Below are 18,744 nucleotides of genomic sequence, written 5' to 3' on the forward strand. Positions count from 1 at the left end.
ATGAGTGAACAAATGAATATCTCGAGAACGGTTCATTTTTGGTATAGGTGTATCAGATACATTCACATTAGATTTATACCAGGTATTTTGAACTTATTTTTGAATCAAAGAAGTTGGTACCGACTGTATAACCAAACGCTATCATTTTTGTCTGATGGAGCATATCAAAAAACTTATATTTGCCAATGTTCAAGAAATTAATCCCACTATTCCCCAAAATAGGTTAACCAACGGTCATCGCGCAGTACCTTGTATATATGTATATTCAAAATACTCGTGCTGGAGCTAGTGTACATATGAAATCACAAGTCACTTTTTTGTGAATTGCTAACAATGAAGTATTATTCATTAATTATCAATTTATATCGACTTGTCAGATATTGAATTTCAAAATCCTTCACGACTACACCATTGCAGTGCCTAATAAAACTGAAGAGAGCGATACAGATGTTTGCTATTTGAACTGGTATGAAAGAGTCTAAACCAAACACACTGATAGTAATAATGTTTATTGAAAAAAAAGAGATTCGATAGCATAAAGGAGATTTGCAAACATAAGTTTCAGAAATGAACATAAGTACATCACTGAAGCTATAAAGCTTGTGCGTGATTTTGCATAAACAACACATTGCTATTTCAATAATAAAAACCCATCTAGGTGTGAAATAATTTCCAAGGTTCATATATATATATATATATATATATATAAAACAAAAATAACAATATATTTAACATATAAAATACCAAAAAATATTGATAATGGTAGTATACTATAGGAATTGACGTAATGCGTCAAATAGTCATGAACTGGTAAAGTTTACTATGTAATCATAATCTGTTGATTGGCTACATTTTGACTCGTGATATTGTTATAACCTGGTATTTTGAACATAGGAAATATTCAAACTTACGGTTAGGACAATGATATCAACGTTTTGTACAAAATGATTCAAGAAAATTAAAAATTCATCAAAATTTTTACTTATGCTACGGATATTGAGACGTAGAATTTTAAGTTGATCTTCATTATATATATATATATATATATATATATATATATATATATATATATATATATATATATATATATATATATATACATATATACACAAGGACATGAAAATATAGGATTCAATACCGTACAACCTATATAGGTTTACACGATAATATTGTGCATTAATTCGTCAGAAGCTTTGGACCCAGAGCGCAGACGCCGCAAAAATATTTATACACATATGTTTATATACAACTATTTATATAGGTTGGACGCAAAAGGTTGAATTCGATATTTCTCTTAAAATAAATAAGTAACAATAATCTATAGGTGTTTAGCTTTCCCCACTACTTGCGTGTCTTGATGCCTCCCTGGTCGTTGAATGAACTATCGTGAAGGCTGGTAAGTTCCCAGATTCCTTTTCTGTCTTCCAAGAATCAGTGTCATCCAAAATCTAGCCGTACCAAACAACCCTTCTTTTCAGAAGAGTTGTTTTTTTTTCCTCCTTTCTGTTTCTGATCGTATACGTAACTTTGTGAATGTTAAGAGGCAGAACCTTGCGCCTTTGTTTTGTTGATATTCTTATGATTTTATGTAAACGTTAGAATTTCGATAGCCAGTATAGTTAGCTTTATTAATCCTCCTAACAATACCTAATACACACTTTCCACTTATTATTTATCCAAATAAACATACTCCTGTCAGGATGTTTGAGGAAACATTTATGTCTATTTGGAAAATGCTAACTATCACGTACAGAAAAGGGTACCGATCTCCAAAAAGTGAGAGGGCCTCCGTTTTCTTCCTTCCTCTCGATTTATCAATCTCATTAGAAAAAAAACAATTGACTACGTTGATTAACAACTTGCTGCACTATTTTGTACCAATAGGGTAGCAAGATAGAAAATAAGTATTTTTGATAGTAGGAAAATCTAGTAGAATAGTTGGATATCTGTGCAATACACGAGATACAATAGAAATGGCGGTGAAAACACCGTTGTTTTTACAGAAAAATCACGGAAACTCTTTGAAAATGTAGGTTAGGCACACTGGCAAACCAGATGTGTCCCTAGCTGTGACGAAAAGTTCGTTTATTATATGGAATCTGTCGATTCCATAATAGATAAACGAACAATATCTACAATATTTACAAGTAAATTTAGACCGTTACATATATTTCAAAAAAATATAGTGTAGCATTTTGAATCATTATTAAATATGTGGTAGTTCACGTTAGACATGCATATGCGTGAAAAATGTCAGTCCGTTCTCCTGTAAAATGTTATGTGTTGAGTCTACGCATCTGTTTTGGGTACCTCACACACATCCGTCTAGCATGACGTCGACAGATAATAACCTTGCATTTATTTCGAAGTCAAATCAAACTTGATGGCTAAATCTGGTAATGAGAAGTGAATGAATTTATTTTCGATCAAAGTGATAGCATATTCTACTTTTCAGATATAGTTACGCCGATATCATATGCTGTGAAGGTCGTAACGGAATGCAAAAGCTACGTGCAATATCAAAATCGACAAGTTTTTTGTTAAACGTTACCAAAAAATACAGAAACAAACTATGGAAAATCGGCTCATCAAAGCAGTTGTCTCTTTCGACAATTTTTTATTTCTAACCAAACCCCAAGATTTTCTCAATCCTAAAATATTTCTCTTCCGAATATATATTCTGTAATTCAATTCCAATCTTTTCAGTGTTTTTTCCTACATAAAATATACCTGAATAATAACTTCTTTTATTCGTCACAATGATTACAACATTGCACAAGATTCAGATCATAAATTCCATTGGATAATTACAAACAACAAAAACTCACTCTCTGAACTCTTATTTCTTATCACTTGTGCATTATTGGTTGGATTCATGTTGGATCTTCAGTTCACCCTACTTTAACACCTGTCTTAAATCTCAATCCGCCTTAACCTTACCTTTGCACAGCTCAAGTTGATAATTTTCAGATTTTCAGATCAGGGATTGATATAAGTATATTAGTCCCTTTCAGTTTCCTACAGTTTGTGAGATAGTTATCTTTGACAAGGTGGATGAAAATGCCAAATTGTTAGAATTTTTTCTAGTTATTCCCAATCTGAATATATAATTGAAATGGTGCTTATCGATTTCGGTACCCAATAGCGTATTTGGATTTTCTCCGTTTGAAAGTCCAAATATAACAATATTCTTCTTACAATGTTTTTTTAACTTTTTCAACTTCTCCTTCACCTGTTTAATATATCTTTTCAACTTCTTGATTTTTTCGTTCAATATTTTTTCAATCTCCAATTTTATATTGACTTCACAGGTTAGTATACCTTGTTGAACTTCTTGTTTGCTATTACAATTTTTTTCTTTCAAAAGTTCCATACTTAGGACCGATCTGGCAACTATGTAGTAGAATTTCAACTCGTTTACTGATTTTTTTAGTTTTATTTTTTGTATCGGGATTTTGTTAACTTCATTTACATAGAATAACTGATGAATATTCGATTTTCTTTTAGGTATAAACAGACTATGAATTTTTCGGGTTTGTATAATTTAGCTGTTGCTATTCAATGCAAAGTACGAAATTTTTAAATACTAATTGCTTCATTGAAATGAATCAGATGGTGGCGAAAAAGAAACTTTCATTACCACTATCATTTTGATGGATTCCAACGGCAAATATTCAGAGCAGCGATCGAACCTACTGAAATGATTCCATAAATGGGACTTGCCAAGCAATTAATGATCGACTGATCTAATTCGAATAAAATAATACTACAGTGCAGAGTACTAATATATTTGAGTTGTTTTATACATACCATTCAAGACATATTCATGAACTACATTCTTTTGCTTTATCATTTGTGTCAATGAGGACATCACGGAGTTGTTTTTTCAAATTGCTGAGGCCACAATCAAATTGAAAACATCCTTTTGGTGTGATCTTCTTGATAACGTCCTTTTGTTTATAATAAATGTTGACGTGGTAAGTACCAAGAAAAGATTTCCACAACTCAAAGTAGATGGTGCTTGCAAAATATGGGACGTGAGGCTCATATGCACCTAGAGCTGATAGTATTTGAACAATATTGAAGTCGTGACCGCTATACATCCGGAAAAACTGAGCACTGGGAATATTTTGTTGCTTGTTTTCAAAGTGTTCTATAACTTCTTTCAAGAAAGTTCCAGCACCTGAAAATTTTGTAGTGAAATTCAAAAGAAATTATAACGATAGAATGTTTATAACTGGAGTTTTTTCCCAACACCAAACCGTTATTTGAACACCTCGACACGTGTTTCGACCAACAAGTGATCATTTTCAAGAGGAAGATCAAACTAATCATACTCACAAAGTTGTCCTTATTTATGCCATAGATACCTTTTCTAGGTACCTGCGTTTTGAGTGTCTTGAAATAATTTCACGATGTTGCCTCATCTATTAGTCAAATTAATTTACAATATGTCCTCATGTAATAGTCAGGTAAATATAATAACTGAAATATTATTTTAACAAGCTGTATAGTATACTGTATTGGTATAGTATATTGTAGGTATTGGTCCACCATCGTTATTCATAATATTATCATGTTTACTGATTTTTACACTCTCATAGGCAACCAGGTGCCTGTTATTGTTAACTTTTCTGACTAATCTCAATGACCTGAAGTCTATGGAATGGTTTTGTTGCGAAATATGATGGGCGACTGCTGATTTTTCAGTTCTTCCATATTTTAAGTGTGCTAAGTGTACCTTATATTTTATTTTCATAGATCTTTATGTCTGTTCATAATATTTTGCATCGAAGTCCTTACATTCAATTTCGTAAATTCCAGACTTTTTCGAATTCTCGACTTTGTCTTTTGAATTTTCTTAATGGCTATGTAATATATGACTTGTTTTAAAAACCACCTCCATAGCTAGTTCCTTGGAAATCTTTTCAAAATTTCTCGTTTATTGGTGGTAGTGAAAGATATATTTATCTTGGTTTTTGTCGATTTCAAAAGTCGAGATATCGTTCATTCTTAACCTAAACTTTTTCTTCCTCAATATATAATCTACAACAACCCTGTCCATAGTGATGTGAACTGTCAGGAATATACATGTACGTGCTTGTTTCTTTTCTAATTTCAAAAACTACATCTCACAAACTCTATTTTGAAAAAATATATCACAATATGTTTTGCTATCACAGTTGCTTTTTTATTGGTGGAAATCCGTTATTAAAAAAGGAAACAAAGTCCTCTATATTCGATTTTTTGTTATCGAATATCGCGAAAACATCACATATCCTAGGAGAATACTTTAAACTTTTTTTTTTTTGGTTTCCATTTGGAATCTGCTCATACTGGTTTTCCAGGTAGGGGGACAAAAGAATACCGTTCTCTCCTGGAAGGAGGAAACAGCTATGGGTAACCCCTTGGCTTTTTAAATAACAGATTTCCATCAATAAAATTCACAAATGAGTTCGAAAATGAAGGACAATCTTCATTTCTTGACGTTTTGGTGATGAGAAGCTGATATGGAGGGCTAGAAGACGATGAATTCAGAAAAGAAACAGGTAAATTCCTGACAGTTCACATCACTGCGAACAGCACAAACGTGTTGGGATGAATTTTCTTGTGCATCGTCTTTTGACTTTTCCTCTCACACATCAGAGGATCACTAAAGAAAGACGTTCAACACAGGAAATAGCAGCCACTAACGGTTTCTCGAGAAAGAAAAAGTTTAGGTTGAGAATCAACGAAATCTTGACTTTTGAATCGACAAAAACCATGAAGAATATATCTTATACCTATACACGAAGAACTTTGCAAAGATTTTCAAGAAACTAGGTATGAAGGTGGTTCTCAAAACAAGTCATATACTACAGCCTTTTAGGTAATCCCAAAGACAAAGTCGCGAATTTGGAAAAGTCTGGAATTTATGAAATGAAATGTAAGGACTGGAATGCAAATTATTATGGACAGTCAAAAAGATCTATGAAAATATGATATACAAAAACACATTCAAGATATGGAAGACCTGAAAAATCATCAGTCGCCCATCATATTTTGCGACAAAACCATAACATAGATTTCAGTTCATTAAGATCAGTTTTACAAATTAAGAACAGGCATCTAGATGCCTATGAGAGTATAGAAATAAGTAAACATAATAATATAATGTATAACAATGGTGGACCAATATATAACAGTATACTATATAGCTTGTTAGAATGATATTTTGATTATTAGATTAGTTTGACTATTACATAAGGACACATCGTGAAATCAATTTAAGACTAGTAGATAAGGCAACATTGTGAAATCAATGTTATATAGCTTGTTGAAATAATATCCTAGTTATTGTATTTACCAGACTATCACATAAGGATACATTGTAAAATTAATTTGAGACTAGTAGTGAAATTAATTCTTTTCACTACTAACCTGAGAAATTGCTATTATTTACTCCATTCCCCTAACGAGAATTATTATTTCTCACCCTTGGTGAATAATGATAATAAAAAAACACCTAGGTAAATAATGAGAACAATTCTATAATTTCAACTTTTGGCGGGGTACACATCATCTCTAAATCATTGTCACTTGAATTTTCACCTTCGGCGCTACGCGCCTCAGGATATAAAAATACTCGGTAAATAATAGCTCACTTCTCACCCTAGGTATAAAATATACTATTTTTCACTACTAACCTGAGAAATTGTTGTTATTTACTCCATTCCTCTAACGAGAATTAATATTTCTCACCCTTGGTAAATAATGATAATGAAAAAACACCTAAGTAAATAATGAAAACAATTCTATAATTTTAAAGATATTCACAGAAACTTTTGTGAACTTAATTATCAACTAGAAGTAGGAAATTGAACATTGGAAATACGCTTGAGAATTATCTGAAATTATAATCAATTGTACAATTGTGACAAATCAGGCGGGGTACACATCATCTCTAAATCATCGTCACTTGAATTTTCTCCCATTTTTCAATCAATTATATTGACGTTTCACGTATATAGATCTTTTAACTCCTTCAAAATGACATCTGAATTTGAATTAAAACCGCATTTGGCAAACTGACAGCAATAATAATCATTGTACAGTGTTTTGTTGTCATGGAAACGTCGGCAAATGTTTTCATGGCCTAAGTAGATGTTGCGCGCTTATCGTCGACATCGCGTATTCAACATGGAAACATAAAGAAAGCCAGTCTGATTAGAAACACGCTCCACTCTACTCGATATTCCGAAATATTCAACAAATTGTTAGAAAATTACTAATACTAAAATAAAAATTGTTAATATATCAATGTTAGTAGTGAAAAAATTCTATATATACCTCGGCTGAGAAAGCTATTATTTACCTCACACATTATATCCATTATTATATTACGTTATATAAAAATGCTTGGTAAATAATAGCTCACTTCTCACCCTAGGTATATAATATACTATTATATAGCCTGTTAAAATAATATTTTGATTATTAAATTTACCTGTTATTACATAAGGACACATTTTAAATTAATTTGAGACTAGTAGATAATTAATTCAACACACTTAAGACGCAGGTACCTGATAGAGGTGTATATGGCATAAATAAGGATAACTTTGTGAGTATTATTAGTGTGATCTTCTTCTTGAAGATCATCACTTGGTGATCGAAACACGTGTCGAGGTGATGATATATTCAATAATGCTGTTCGTATTATATATCCAGATTATAGATTTGAAAATATTGTGTTTTATAACATCTTCCAAACTTCTCTGAGCGTGTTATAACACGTGATAGTTTCATTGTTTTCACCAAATTCATTTTAATAATTTCAGAGTTCCTGAAGAAGAGCTAATGACGTCACAAAAACTTGAACGGGAAAAAGTTTTAACTTTTTGTCTTTGACTACAACACCTGCTCCAAAATTCACCTGAGCGTGTTATGACACGTGATTGTTTCATTTGTTTTGTGGAATCAAATTGGTATATCGTCATAATATCATGGCGGTGTGCTTATCAGATTGAATTTTGTCGGAATGGTTTCACTTCAGGCTTTTCATCTATTGTTGAATAATGTACCATTTGACTGTACTATTAAGTACCATTGACTGCCATTGACTTGAAGATATTATGAAAATCATTTATTTTAAGGAAAAAAATATAGAGTACTCGAACTGAACCTTTCTTTCCAAAATGAGAAATGGTTCAAGAATGACTCAAATTATATTTTCATTATGATTATTTCTTTACTTTTCGAAAAACCAGATGTGAAATTGTATTCTCAAGTAGTTATATGTCTATGAGTTTCCTAGACTACATTTTGTGACTCAAAAGCTCTCTACGTTTTACGTTGTGGCTTCGAAGCCACATAGCTTTTGGCGGTGGCCTACAAATACTAAACGATTTCGAAGACGACTCAAAACCCTATACTATTTCAGTCTTCTCCGAAACAAAAGTCCCGTCTATCGTAATCGAATCGCCTTTGACCTGTTTGAGAAGTGGATGCGCTCAACCGATATGTCACTACATGTACGTTCTTGAAATCGAGACAAACTTGAGGCAGAAATACTCATATATATTGTCTTTGTACCTTGGAGTGGTATGAGCGTAATGTTGGATAGTGAATTAGCGTAGAGTTTGTGTGACAAGGTCGTGCCGTAGGGGAGTGTATGGGGTATGAGTGCTGAGGTTTTATCTCTTCGGGTGGGCTTCATGAAGAAACCACATAGGTTGTCTGTCGCTATTTCTGGACATTGAAGAATATAAGAAGGATCTGAACTATGGGGGCGGATTGGGGTGAAGCCATTCTGATGAAACTGTTATTGATTGTCGGGTGCTATCAATTTGGTTGATGATGTCATGAAGTGTAAGATGTAAAAATTGTGAAACTCAATGTTTATCATGAACCAGATGGAATCAATTGTTAACTTCATCAATCGCTAGCAAAAACATGAAATAACATGAAGTGGTGAGGTTGTTGATGGAATGGCGAAGTTATGAGCTGAACATTTGATTGCTACTCCGGGTTTTGTAGTTGAACCGTTTTTTATGGCAATATAATGGTACAAAAAATAATTGAATTTTAAATGAATGCAATAAAATCAATAAAATGGGAGAGACACGATACGCCACTTACTCAGACGTGCCAGTTTGGTGCCGTAACCATAACTTTGGAACAAATATCCTGCCACAGTGTTCAAAGGCTCCGGAAAAATTTCTTCAGTCCACGATGGTAAGGTGTAGCCAAACTCATTTTCGATAAACAGACTATCGAAAATAGACGAGACTCCACTCAGAGACGTTACATTAACGCCACTGTGAACTGTGAGATAATCATACAAATCTGCGTACTTTTTATCGATATCATTGTAGTATGGTTCCTTTTCTAAAACTCTGGAATGTTCTCTAGAGTAGGCTGCACAGTTGGGAAAAACAGCTAAGACATTCGAATTTAATGGATGAATGGGAATTGGACTCCAAGCTATATCAGGATTCCATTGTTCTGTTGCTGTAGGAGAAAAGAGCCCCAAGACATTACATTGAGCTGACATGTGAGTTCTGTCAACGTCGGTTGTTTGTACATAGAAGAAGTCACTGGCGTAAGCTCTTGGTAAAGAAGCATTGTATCTTTCACGTGTATATTGGCCTAATTTGAAGTGTTGTGTCTTTCCAGTCTGCAATCAATTTTTGTATTAGTGATTATGTATATAATGTATATATATATATATATATATATATATATATATATATATATATATATATATATATATATATATATATGTATATATATATATATATATATATATATATATATATATATATATGTATATAACTTCTCTCTCTCTTTATATATATATATATATATATATATATATATATATATATATATATATATATTATTCGTTTCGGCTCCTGCTTTGGAGCCATTCTCAAGAATCACTTTGATTTATACTAACAGTACTTAGAGTGGAACATAGCACACATATAACTAGTAAAGAGATTTGGAAACAAGTGAGATTACGACCTCGTCCTTGAGTCATGTAAATACAAATCTAAGTGATTCTTGAGAATGGCTCCAAAGCAGGAGCCGAGACGTCGAAACGATGAAAATAAATATATATATATATATATATATATATATATATATATATATATATATATATATATATAGATGAAGGAGTTTTTTAATCGGACATAGCACTCAAGGAAGTGGCAAACCATAGACACGTGTTTCGGGCTTTTGGCCCATCATCAGTATGGTGCAGCCAAGTGTAAGGATGGGCAACACTTGGTTACCAAAAGATAGAAATACAAATGCACGGAGCCACCAGCAGGAGCCAGCCGCACATTTGTGGTTTCACTTAATAGATCTTGTGTTTACAAGAAAACTATCAAAATCACCACGGAGGCAGCTATAGCTACCTGCGTGACATCCGGGTCCAGGAAATAATATAAATACGAACGTTATCGAGTGTCTTGATATAGATGAAGGAGTTTTTTAATCGGACATAGCACTCAAGGAAGTGGCAAACCATAGACACGTGTTTCGGGCTTTTGGCCCATCATCAGTATGGTGCAGCCAAGTGTAAGGATGGGCAACACTTGGTTACCAGAAAAAATAAATACAAATGCACGGAGCCACCAGCAGGAGCCAGCCGCACATTTGTGGTTTCACTTAATAGATCTTGTGTTTACAAGAAAACTATCAAAATCACCACGGAGGCAGCTATAGCTACCTGCGTGACATCCGATTAAAAAACTCCTTCATCTATATCAAGACACTCGATAACGTTCGTATTTATATTATTTCCTGGACCCGGATGTCACGCAGGTAGCTATAGCTGCCTCCGTGGTGATTTTGATAGTTTTCTTGTAAACACAAGATCTATTAAGTGAAACCACAAATGTGCGGCTGGCTCCTGCTGGTGGCTCCGTGCATTTGTATTCATTTTTTCTGGTAACCAAGTGTTGCCCATCCTTACACTTGGCTGCACCATACTGATGATGGGTCAAAAGACCGAAACACGTGTCTATGGTTTGCCACTTCCTTGAGTGCTATGTCCGATTAAAAAACTCCTCCATCTATATCAAGACACTCGATAACGTTCGTATTTATATTATTTCCTGGACCCGGATGTCACGCAGGTAGCTATAGCTGCCTTCGTGGTGATTTTGATAGTTTTCTTGTAAACACAAGATCTTTTAAGTGAAACCACAAATGTGCGGCTGGCTCCTGCTGGTGGCTCCGTGCATTTGTATTTATTTTTTCTGGTAACCAAGTGTTGCCCATCCTTACACTTGGCTGCACCATACTGATGATGGGCCAAAAGCCCGAAACACGTGTCTATGGTTTGCCACTTCCTTGAGTGCTATGTCCGATTAAAAAACTCCTTCATCTATATCAAGACACTCGATAACGTTCGTATTTATATATATATATATATATATATATATATATATATATATATATATATATATATATATATATATATATATATATATATATATATATATATATATATATATATAAAATCGAGAAAGGTTAATGCAGTCAAGCTGCTGGAAAATAATTCCATGAAAATCAAAAGATAAATAGATTAGTACTTTCTTGATCATTCCCATATTGATTTCAATTTAAGAGCCACCGGTATACAGCTGTTTCAGCCTATTGGGCATCGTCAGTACCGGGCAGGCGGTCCTCGATTGAAGACAAAATGAGAAAAACCAAGAAAGTACTTGATGAAAATAGCTGCGTAAACGCAAGCGAAACATAAGTGGAACCACCTATTGGTCAAACCACCAACACTGACATAAAAACTTGGCAAGTTGACTTGGGTGTCACACCAATAGGTGGTTCCACTTATGTTTCGCTTGCGTTTACGCAGCTATTTTCATCAAGTACTTTCTTGGTTTTTCTCATTTTGTCTTCAATCGAGGACCGCCTGCCCGGTACTGACGATGCCCAATAGGCTGAAACAGCTGTATACCGGTGGCTCTTAAATTGAAATCAATATGGGAATGATCAAGAAAGTACTAATCTATTTATCTTTTATATATATATATATATATATATATATATATATATATATATATATATATATATATATATATATATATTTACATCCCGCGAGCATTTTGCGTCCTTTCGCAGACAAAGCATTTTGCGTCCACCAGAAGTAATGTTTTTAGGGTGAATATGATTGCGTATATTGATTATTTATGTTATTTCAGAAACGAGACACTATTTTATATTTCTCTATTTTCAAAAAAAAAATATATACGATTTTTTCACTTTTAAGTGATTTTGCTTCCTTTCGCTTCACTATCCGTATTGACTCCTTCGTGTATATTTTGCTCACATGTCTAGCACTTTTTTGCATCTGCAAATGTATATTATTTGTACATAACAACTATTTTGCATCCGCGATGTTGCCAAAGAATCAAATCGTAAGATACTAATTGAAATTTAGTTTTCGCCACTCTCTCTGTATCTGTATCTGTAGAGTAGGGAGGGTGAGTGTAAGCCCACGCACTTAGGCCACATGTGACCCATTGTACATCCTCCCGAGGAGTTGTCCTCCTAGGTCGTCGTCCATCCTGTCCTTTCCAGGAAGGTGGACAGGTCGCTGGGAGACATCTCCTTTATATCGGCAGGTGTAGGCCAAGACTCGCCGAACACACACTCTCTTATTGACGATAACTCCGGGCACTCGCACAGGATATGCCTGACAGTCTCATCTTCCTGTTCACACATCCTGCATAGAGGTGTGTCCACTAGCCCCATATTATGTAGGTGTTTCCTTAGCTGACAGTGGCCAGTCAGAAATCCTACTGTAAGGCGTAGATTTTTCCTGGTCATCGCCAGATATTTCTTCGGCGCCAGCTTCCCAGGGTCGCCCAAGGTGATCCTGGCAAGATTACATCCTTTGATTTCATCCCATCTCTTTAAAGATTGAGCATGGGTGTAACATTTGACTAGTTCCGCAATTGTCGATGTCATCAGGCCGTGGGTGCCACTTGGTCCTAAAATTCTTAGTCCAGCCGCTTCCTTGGCTAAAGAGTCGGCAATGCGATTACCTTTACTCCTTTCGTGCCCTTTAACCCACCTCAGGATAATGTTATTATCTACCGAGGCTTTGGCTAAATCTTGGTGGCACTCTAGTGCTAGTCCTGAAGTAACACGGTGTCTGTTCAAGGCTAATAGTGCTTGTCTGCTATCAGTGCAGATTGTAATGTTTTTGCCAGAAATTCTTTTCTTGGTTATTTCTTTTGTGGCGATTGAGATACCAGCCAGTTCTGTTTGGACCACGCTGGTATTTCTTCCCATTCCCCATTTAATCCTTAGGCTTAGTGATCTGGAGTACACTCCACATCCTGAACCTTCTTTGGTTTTTGAGCCATCTGTATAAATCCGTATTGCATTTGTAGCATCTGACTCTGTGTTCTGCTTAATTTGTATTTTGTAGGGTTTATTAAACACAAACCTGGGTTCAATTGCATCACTTGTTGCCTGCAGCAGAGGTTGCGCAGTAAGCGCTTCCCGCCATAGGCCCAGCCTCAATCGACCCATTCCTACTTCTAGGTTTACACCAGCCGTGTGCAATCGTATCATGGCCATTAACGCAACCTCCTTAACGTACAGATCCAGAGGGGTCAGACCCGTGATTAATTCCATTGCCGCGGTTGGTGTTGTTCTCATGGCTCCTGTGATGTTTAAACAAGCCAGTCGCTGTATTTGATATAATTTTTGGATGGCCGTTGCTTGTAGAACTTTCGGTCCCCATGCAATGGCTCCATACGTTAACATAGGTCTTATTATTGCAGTGTAGATCCAGGCGACTACACGGGGTGAAAGACCCCATGCGCGTCCCACTGTCCTCCGACATTGCTCATAAGCCACGTATGCTCTTTTTGCTCTGCTCTGTAGATGAGAGTTCCATGTTGGCTTCTTGTCGAGGATAATACCAAGGTATTTCACCTCTTCAGAGAAGTTCAGTTGGCTTTTGAAGATTTCGGGAGGTTTTAAGCCCGTTAAACTTCTTTTCCTGGTGAAAAGGACCATCTCAGTCTTCTTGGGATTGATCGACAGTGAGTGTTCCTTACACCATGTTTCTATCAATTTGAGCCCATCCTGCGCTCTATCGCACAGTGTGTTTACAAATTTGCCGGTCTGCAAGATAACTATGTCATCTGCGTATGCAATTGTGTAGAATCCATTTTTGTTAAGGTGATTAATTAGGGTATCCAGAACTATGTTCCAGAGAAGGGGTGATAAGACCCCTCCCTGTGGACATCCCCTCATGACCAGTCCTTTAACTGTGATGTCTTCTACATTAATACTTATTGCTCTGCTAGAGAGCATCTGGAGTATCCATTCTCCTACTACCAGGGGTACATTCCTGGAGTGTAGTTGCTGGGTAATTGTTGGAAAGGTTGTTTTATCAAACGCTCCCTCAATATCTATGAATATACCTAGGGTGGATTCTTTGTTGTCCAATGATCTCTCGATTCTGCCAACCACATGGTGAAGGGCAGAATCAGTAGACCTTCCCGGGGTATATGCATGCTGATTTGGATGAAGTGGGTTGTTAACAAGTACTTCATCTCTTATGTACCGCTCACATAGCCTCTCCATGGTTTTTAAGAAAAACGATGTGAGACTAATTGGTCGGAATGCTTTTGGTAGGGTGTAGTCCATCCTACCTGGTTTGGGTATAAATACTACTCTTACTTCTCTCCACTTACTGGGAATATACCTCAGAGCTAGAGAGGCTCTGAATATTCCAACCAGGTGTGGCATAAGAATGTCCAGTCCCCACTGAAGTAGGGCTGGTCTTATACCGTCAGGCCCTGGTGACTTGAAGGGGGAAAAGCCTGATATAGCCCATCTTATTTTGTCCTCATCAATTACTGTACTAGCATATTGCCAGTCATATTGTGAGGGTGTTATTGGTACATTCGCCACTCTCATTCATGTTATGTCTTTTCCGACATATGTTAGGATGGAATTGAGCAAGTTTTATGAAAAAAAATTGTGAAAAAGTTATGAACAGAGATGAAGAATAATATTCAGTTGAGATAGTTACAGAGAAATACTTATCAAAAATGGGAAGGGAAATGAAATTAAATGAACAATTAAAAGGAAATTGAAAAAAAATACTAGAACACTTAAATATGTATGCTTAAAATATGTTTTTTCGTTGAGCAGCTGTCGAACTCCTACGAACGAAAACTCTCAGAAGTCGAAACTTGTGCGAGATAAGGACTGACAAGGCCTTACCTTTTAACATGTGACTCCTAACACGAGTTAGACGATAGCAAGTGAAAATTGATCGTTAAGCCTGCGCTGCGGCTTGAACCATCGGTCGATTGAGAGAGTGAACAAAGCACCCACGTCGAACCGCCCGGCAACCGACCTTATTTCTAAAGAAAACAAATTATTGTGGTATGAAATGAAAATAAATGGTTCGAAGAAAAAGTGAAAAAGTAATATAAAAAATGAAAATAAAATGCTCATCAGTTTTCATTTGAGGACGATTGTAGATACTTATAATCGAAACGTGTGGTGAAGTAGTTTGTTTTGAAATCTCTGCTTTCATTTTTTTTTATTTTTATTTTTTCATCTTCAATGTAAATTGAACGTAAGGAAGGAATAGCAATAAAAATTAAAGAAATTGTAGGTAAGACAGTTCAAATACTCCGCTAACATTTTCAATTATCCTTATTTTAAATAGAAATTTTCCCAAAATTCTATCTATTCAACAGTCGCAAGTAGCTCCGCTAACATTTTCAATTATCCTTATTATAAATGGAACTTTACCTGAAATTCTATTTATTCAACAATCCTACTAGCTCCGTTAACACTTTCAATTATCCCTTTTTAAATAGAAATTTTCACAGAATTCTATCTATTCAACAGTCTCAAGTAGCTCCGCTAACATTTTCAATTATCCTTATTTCAAATAGAAATTTCCCCAAAGTTCTATCTATTCAACAGTCTCAAGTAGCTCCGCTAACACTTTCGATTATCCCTATTTGGAATAGAAATGTCCCTAAAATTCTATCTATTCAACAATCTCAACTAGCAAAGCTAGTTGAGATTGTTGAAAATTATCCCTATTTCATATAGAAATTTCCCCAATATTTTATCTATTCAACAGTCTCAAGTAGTTCCGCTAACATTTTCAATCATCCTTATTTTAAATATAAATTTCCCCAAAATTCTATCTATTTATCAATCTAAAGTAGTTCCGCTAACATTTTCAATTATTCCTATTTCAAATAGAAATTTCCACAAAATTTTTTCTATTTAACATTCTCAAGTAGCTCCGCTAACATTTTCAATTATCCTTATTTTAAATAGAAGTTTGCCCTAAATTCCATCTATCCAACAGCCTCAAGTAGCTCCGCTAACATTTTCAATTATCCTCATTTTAAATAAAAATTTTCACAAAATTCTATCTATTCAACAGTCCCAAGTAGCTTCGCTAACACTTTCGATTATTCTTATTTTGAATAGAACGTTCCCTAAAATTCTATCATTTCAACAATCCTACTAACTCGGTTAACACTTTCAATTATCCCTTTTTAAATAGAAATGTTTTTGGAACTTTAATTTTGTATTTTAATTTATGACATTAAAAATAAAATAAATACAACAATAAAAATTAATTGGCGCTCCGGGGCGACTTTCCAATAGAAATGTTCACAAAATTCTATCTATTCAACAGTGTCAAGTAGCTCCGCTATCACTTTCAATTATTCCTATTTTAAATAGAAATTTTCCTAAAATTCTATCTATTCAACAGTCAAGTAGCTTCGCTAACATGTTCAATTATCCTTATTTCAAACAGAAATTTCTCCAAAATTCTATCTATTCAACATCTCAAGTAGCTCGGCTAACATTTCAATTATCCCTATTTTAAATAGAAATTTCCCAAAATTTTATGTATTCAACAGTCTCAAGTAGCTCCGCTAACACTTTCAATTATTCCTATTTTGAATAGAAATTTCCCTAAAATTCTATCTATTCAAAAGTCTCAAGTAGTCCGCTAACATTTTCAATTATCCTTATTTTAAATAGAAATTTTCTCAAAATTCTAATTATTCCACAGTCTCAAGTAGCTCCGCTAACACTTTCGATTATCTCTATTTTAAATAGAAATTCCCCCAAAATTCTATCTATTCAACAGTCTAAAGTAGCTCCGCTAATATTTTCAATTATCCCTATTTTAAACAGACATTTCTTCCAAATTCTATCTATTCAGGACATATTTCGGTGTATCATTTCCGAGGCTTTGGTCTATTATATATATTTCTCACAGTCGTAGAATCTTTATGTAGAGTCGTAGGGGGCTGTAGAAAATCATTCCTCAGAGCCGTAGGGAGCTGTGTGGCATGGTTAAGTTGTTAGAAACGCAAGTTTATGAATGCACAAAATGGGAATCTCTTTTAACTTCACTAATGCTTTCAATTATCCCCATTTTAAATAGAAATTTCCCAAAAAATTTCTTTTCAACAATCAAATAGTCACTAACACTTTCATCTATTTTTTTCAAATAGAATTCCCCCCAAAATCCCATTTTATAACCATATTTTCACCTCGAAAATATTTTGAATAAAAAAAATTTTAATAGGTTAAAAATTTCTGATTTTTTTTTTGATTTTACATATTTTGCAAAAAAAAAATTTTGCACAAGTTATGAAAAAAATCGGTCAAAATTGAGTCTATTTTTTTGCGTACTTTTTGCTTTCAATTTTTTATCTTTATAACTTATATAATTTATTTTTGATATTTTTTTCCTGTAATTTTATTTATTTTTTTTTATATTTTTCAACATATTTTTCTTATCACTCATTTTTTAACAAATTTAGCACCTAACACTTTCAAAATTAAATTTTTAATAATTTTATCAAATAATTATCATTTGCAATAATTCAATTAATATGATTTTTATTCTTCAATTATATAAAGATTTTCTGGTATATTAAGGATGAAGGAACCTTTTTTTTTCGAATAATTTTATGGTATTATATGAAAATTATATTTATTAATAATTTATTATATTTTGTTAATTATACATGATTATATTTATATACTAATGAATATATTATTTTTAATTTTTAGTACCTACTTTAATATAATATATAATTCCGATAATTTTGTGTAATGTAATTTTTTGCATTTTTTTGTATTTTTTTTGGACTTTTTCTGATAAACTACCAGAAAATACTATGCACCAAAAGTTCATAAAAAAAATACATAAGCTTTTTCTAATAAGAGTATGAGTTAGTATGAGTTATAAGAAAAAGTATAAAAAAAATAAGGAAAAACCCTCCTCATAGAGTTTCTCTAATATATTAAATTAGTCAAAAATGCGCGATATCTGACAAAAGGATAATTTTTTATAGAATCAATCATGTGTGAAATTACCCACCACCACACTCTCGTAAATTACATTTAATGGCATTACCCATTTCTACAAACATCAAAAATTTGTGTACATTGAATACTAAAATGTATAAAGATAAGTTAATTAAGCTCCTGGATCCATATCCCATTTATAAAGGTTTTTACTCCTTTTCTTTATAATTATAAATATATTTAAATTATTATTTTTTCCTTTTTAATTTTTGGTGCTCTGATTGCTATTTCTTCATATCCTTGATCTGGAATATGGATTGGTTTGGAAATTAACCTTCTTTCAATCATTTCCTCATTGAAATCCCCGCAAAGATTATACCCCCCTGAATTATTAGC

The 18,744-nt window shown here is 33.9% G+C and overlaps 1 protein-coding gene across 1 annotated transcript in view; it reads right to left on the reverse strand.

Annotated features, from left to right (window-relative positions):
• Positions 1-3,772: 3,772 nt before the first annotated feature.
• The window catches only part of LOC111508914 (prostatic acid phosphatase), a 22,728-nt gene continuing 7,756 nt past the window's right edge, over positions 3,773-18,744 (reverse strand). Inside the window, exons 3-4 of the mRNA XM_023164552.2 lie at positions 9,121-9,658; positions 3,773-4,183 (exon numbers count right to left, since the gene is read on the reverse strand). Of these exons, the coding sequence (XP_023020320.2) occupies positions 3,825-4,183; positions 9,121-9,658 (897 nt within the window). The 3' untranslated portion in view covers positions 3,773-3,824. The remainder of the gene's footprint in view (positions 4,184-9,120; positions 9,659-18,744) is intronic.

Source organism: Leptinotarsa decemlineata, unplaced genomic scaffold (genome assembly GCF_025532065.1).
Source record: "Leptinotarsa decemlineata unplaced genomic scaffold, Ldec_3_MD MMD2_tig00078340_RagTag_RagTag, whole genome shotgun sequence".
Classification (NCBI taxonomy): domain Eukaryota; kingdom Metazoa; phylum Arthropoda; class Insecta; order Coleoptera; family Chrysomelidae; genus Leptinotarsa; species Leptinotarsa decemlineata.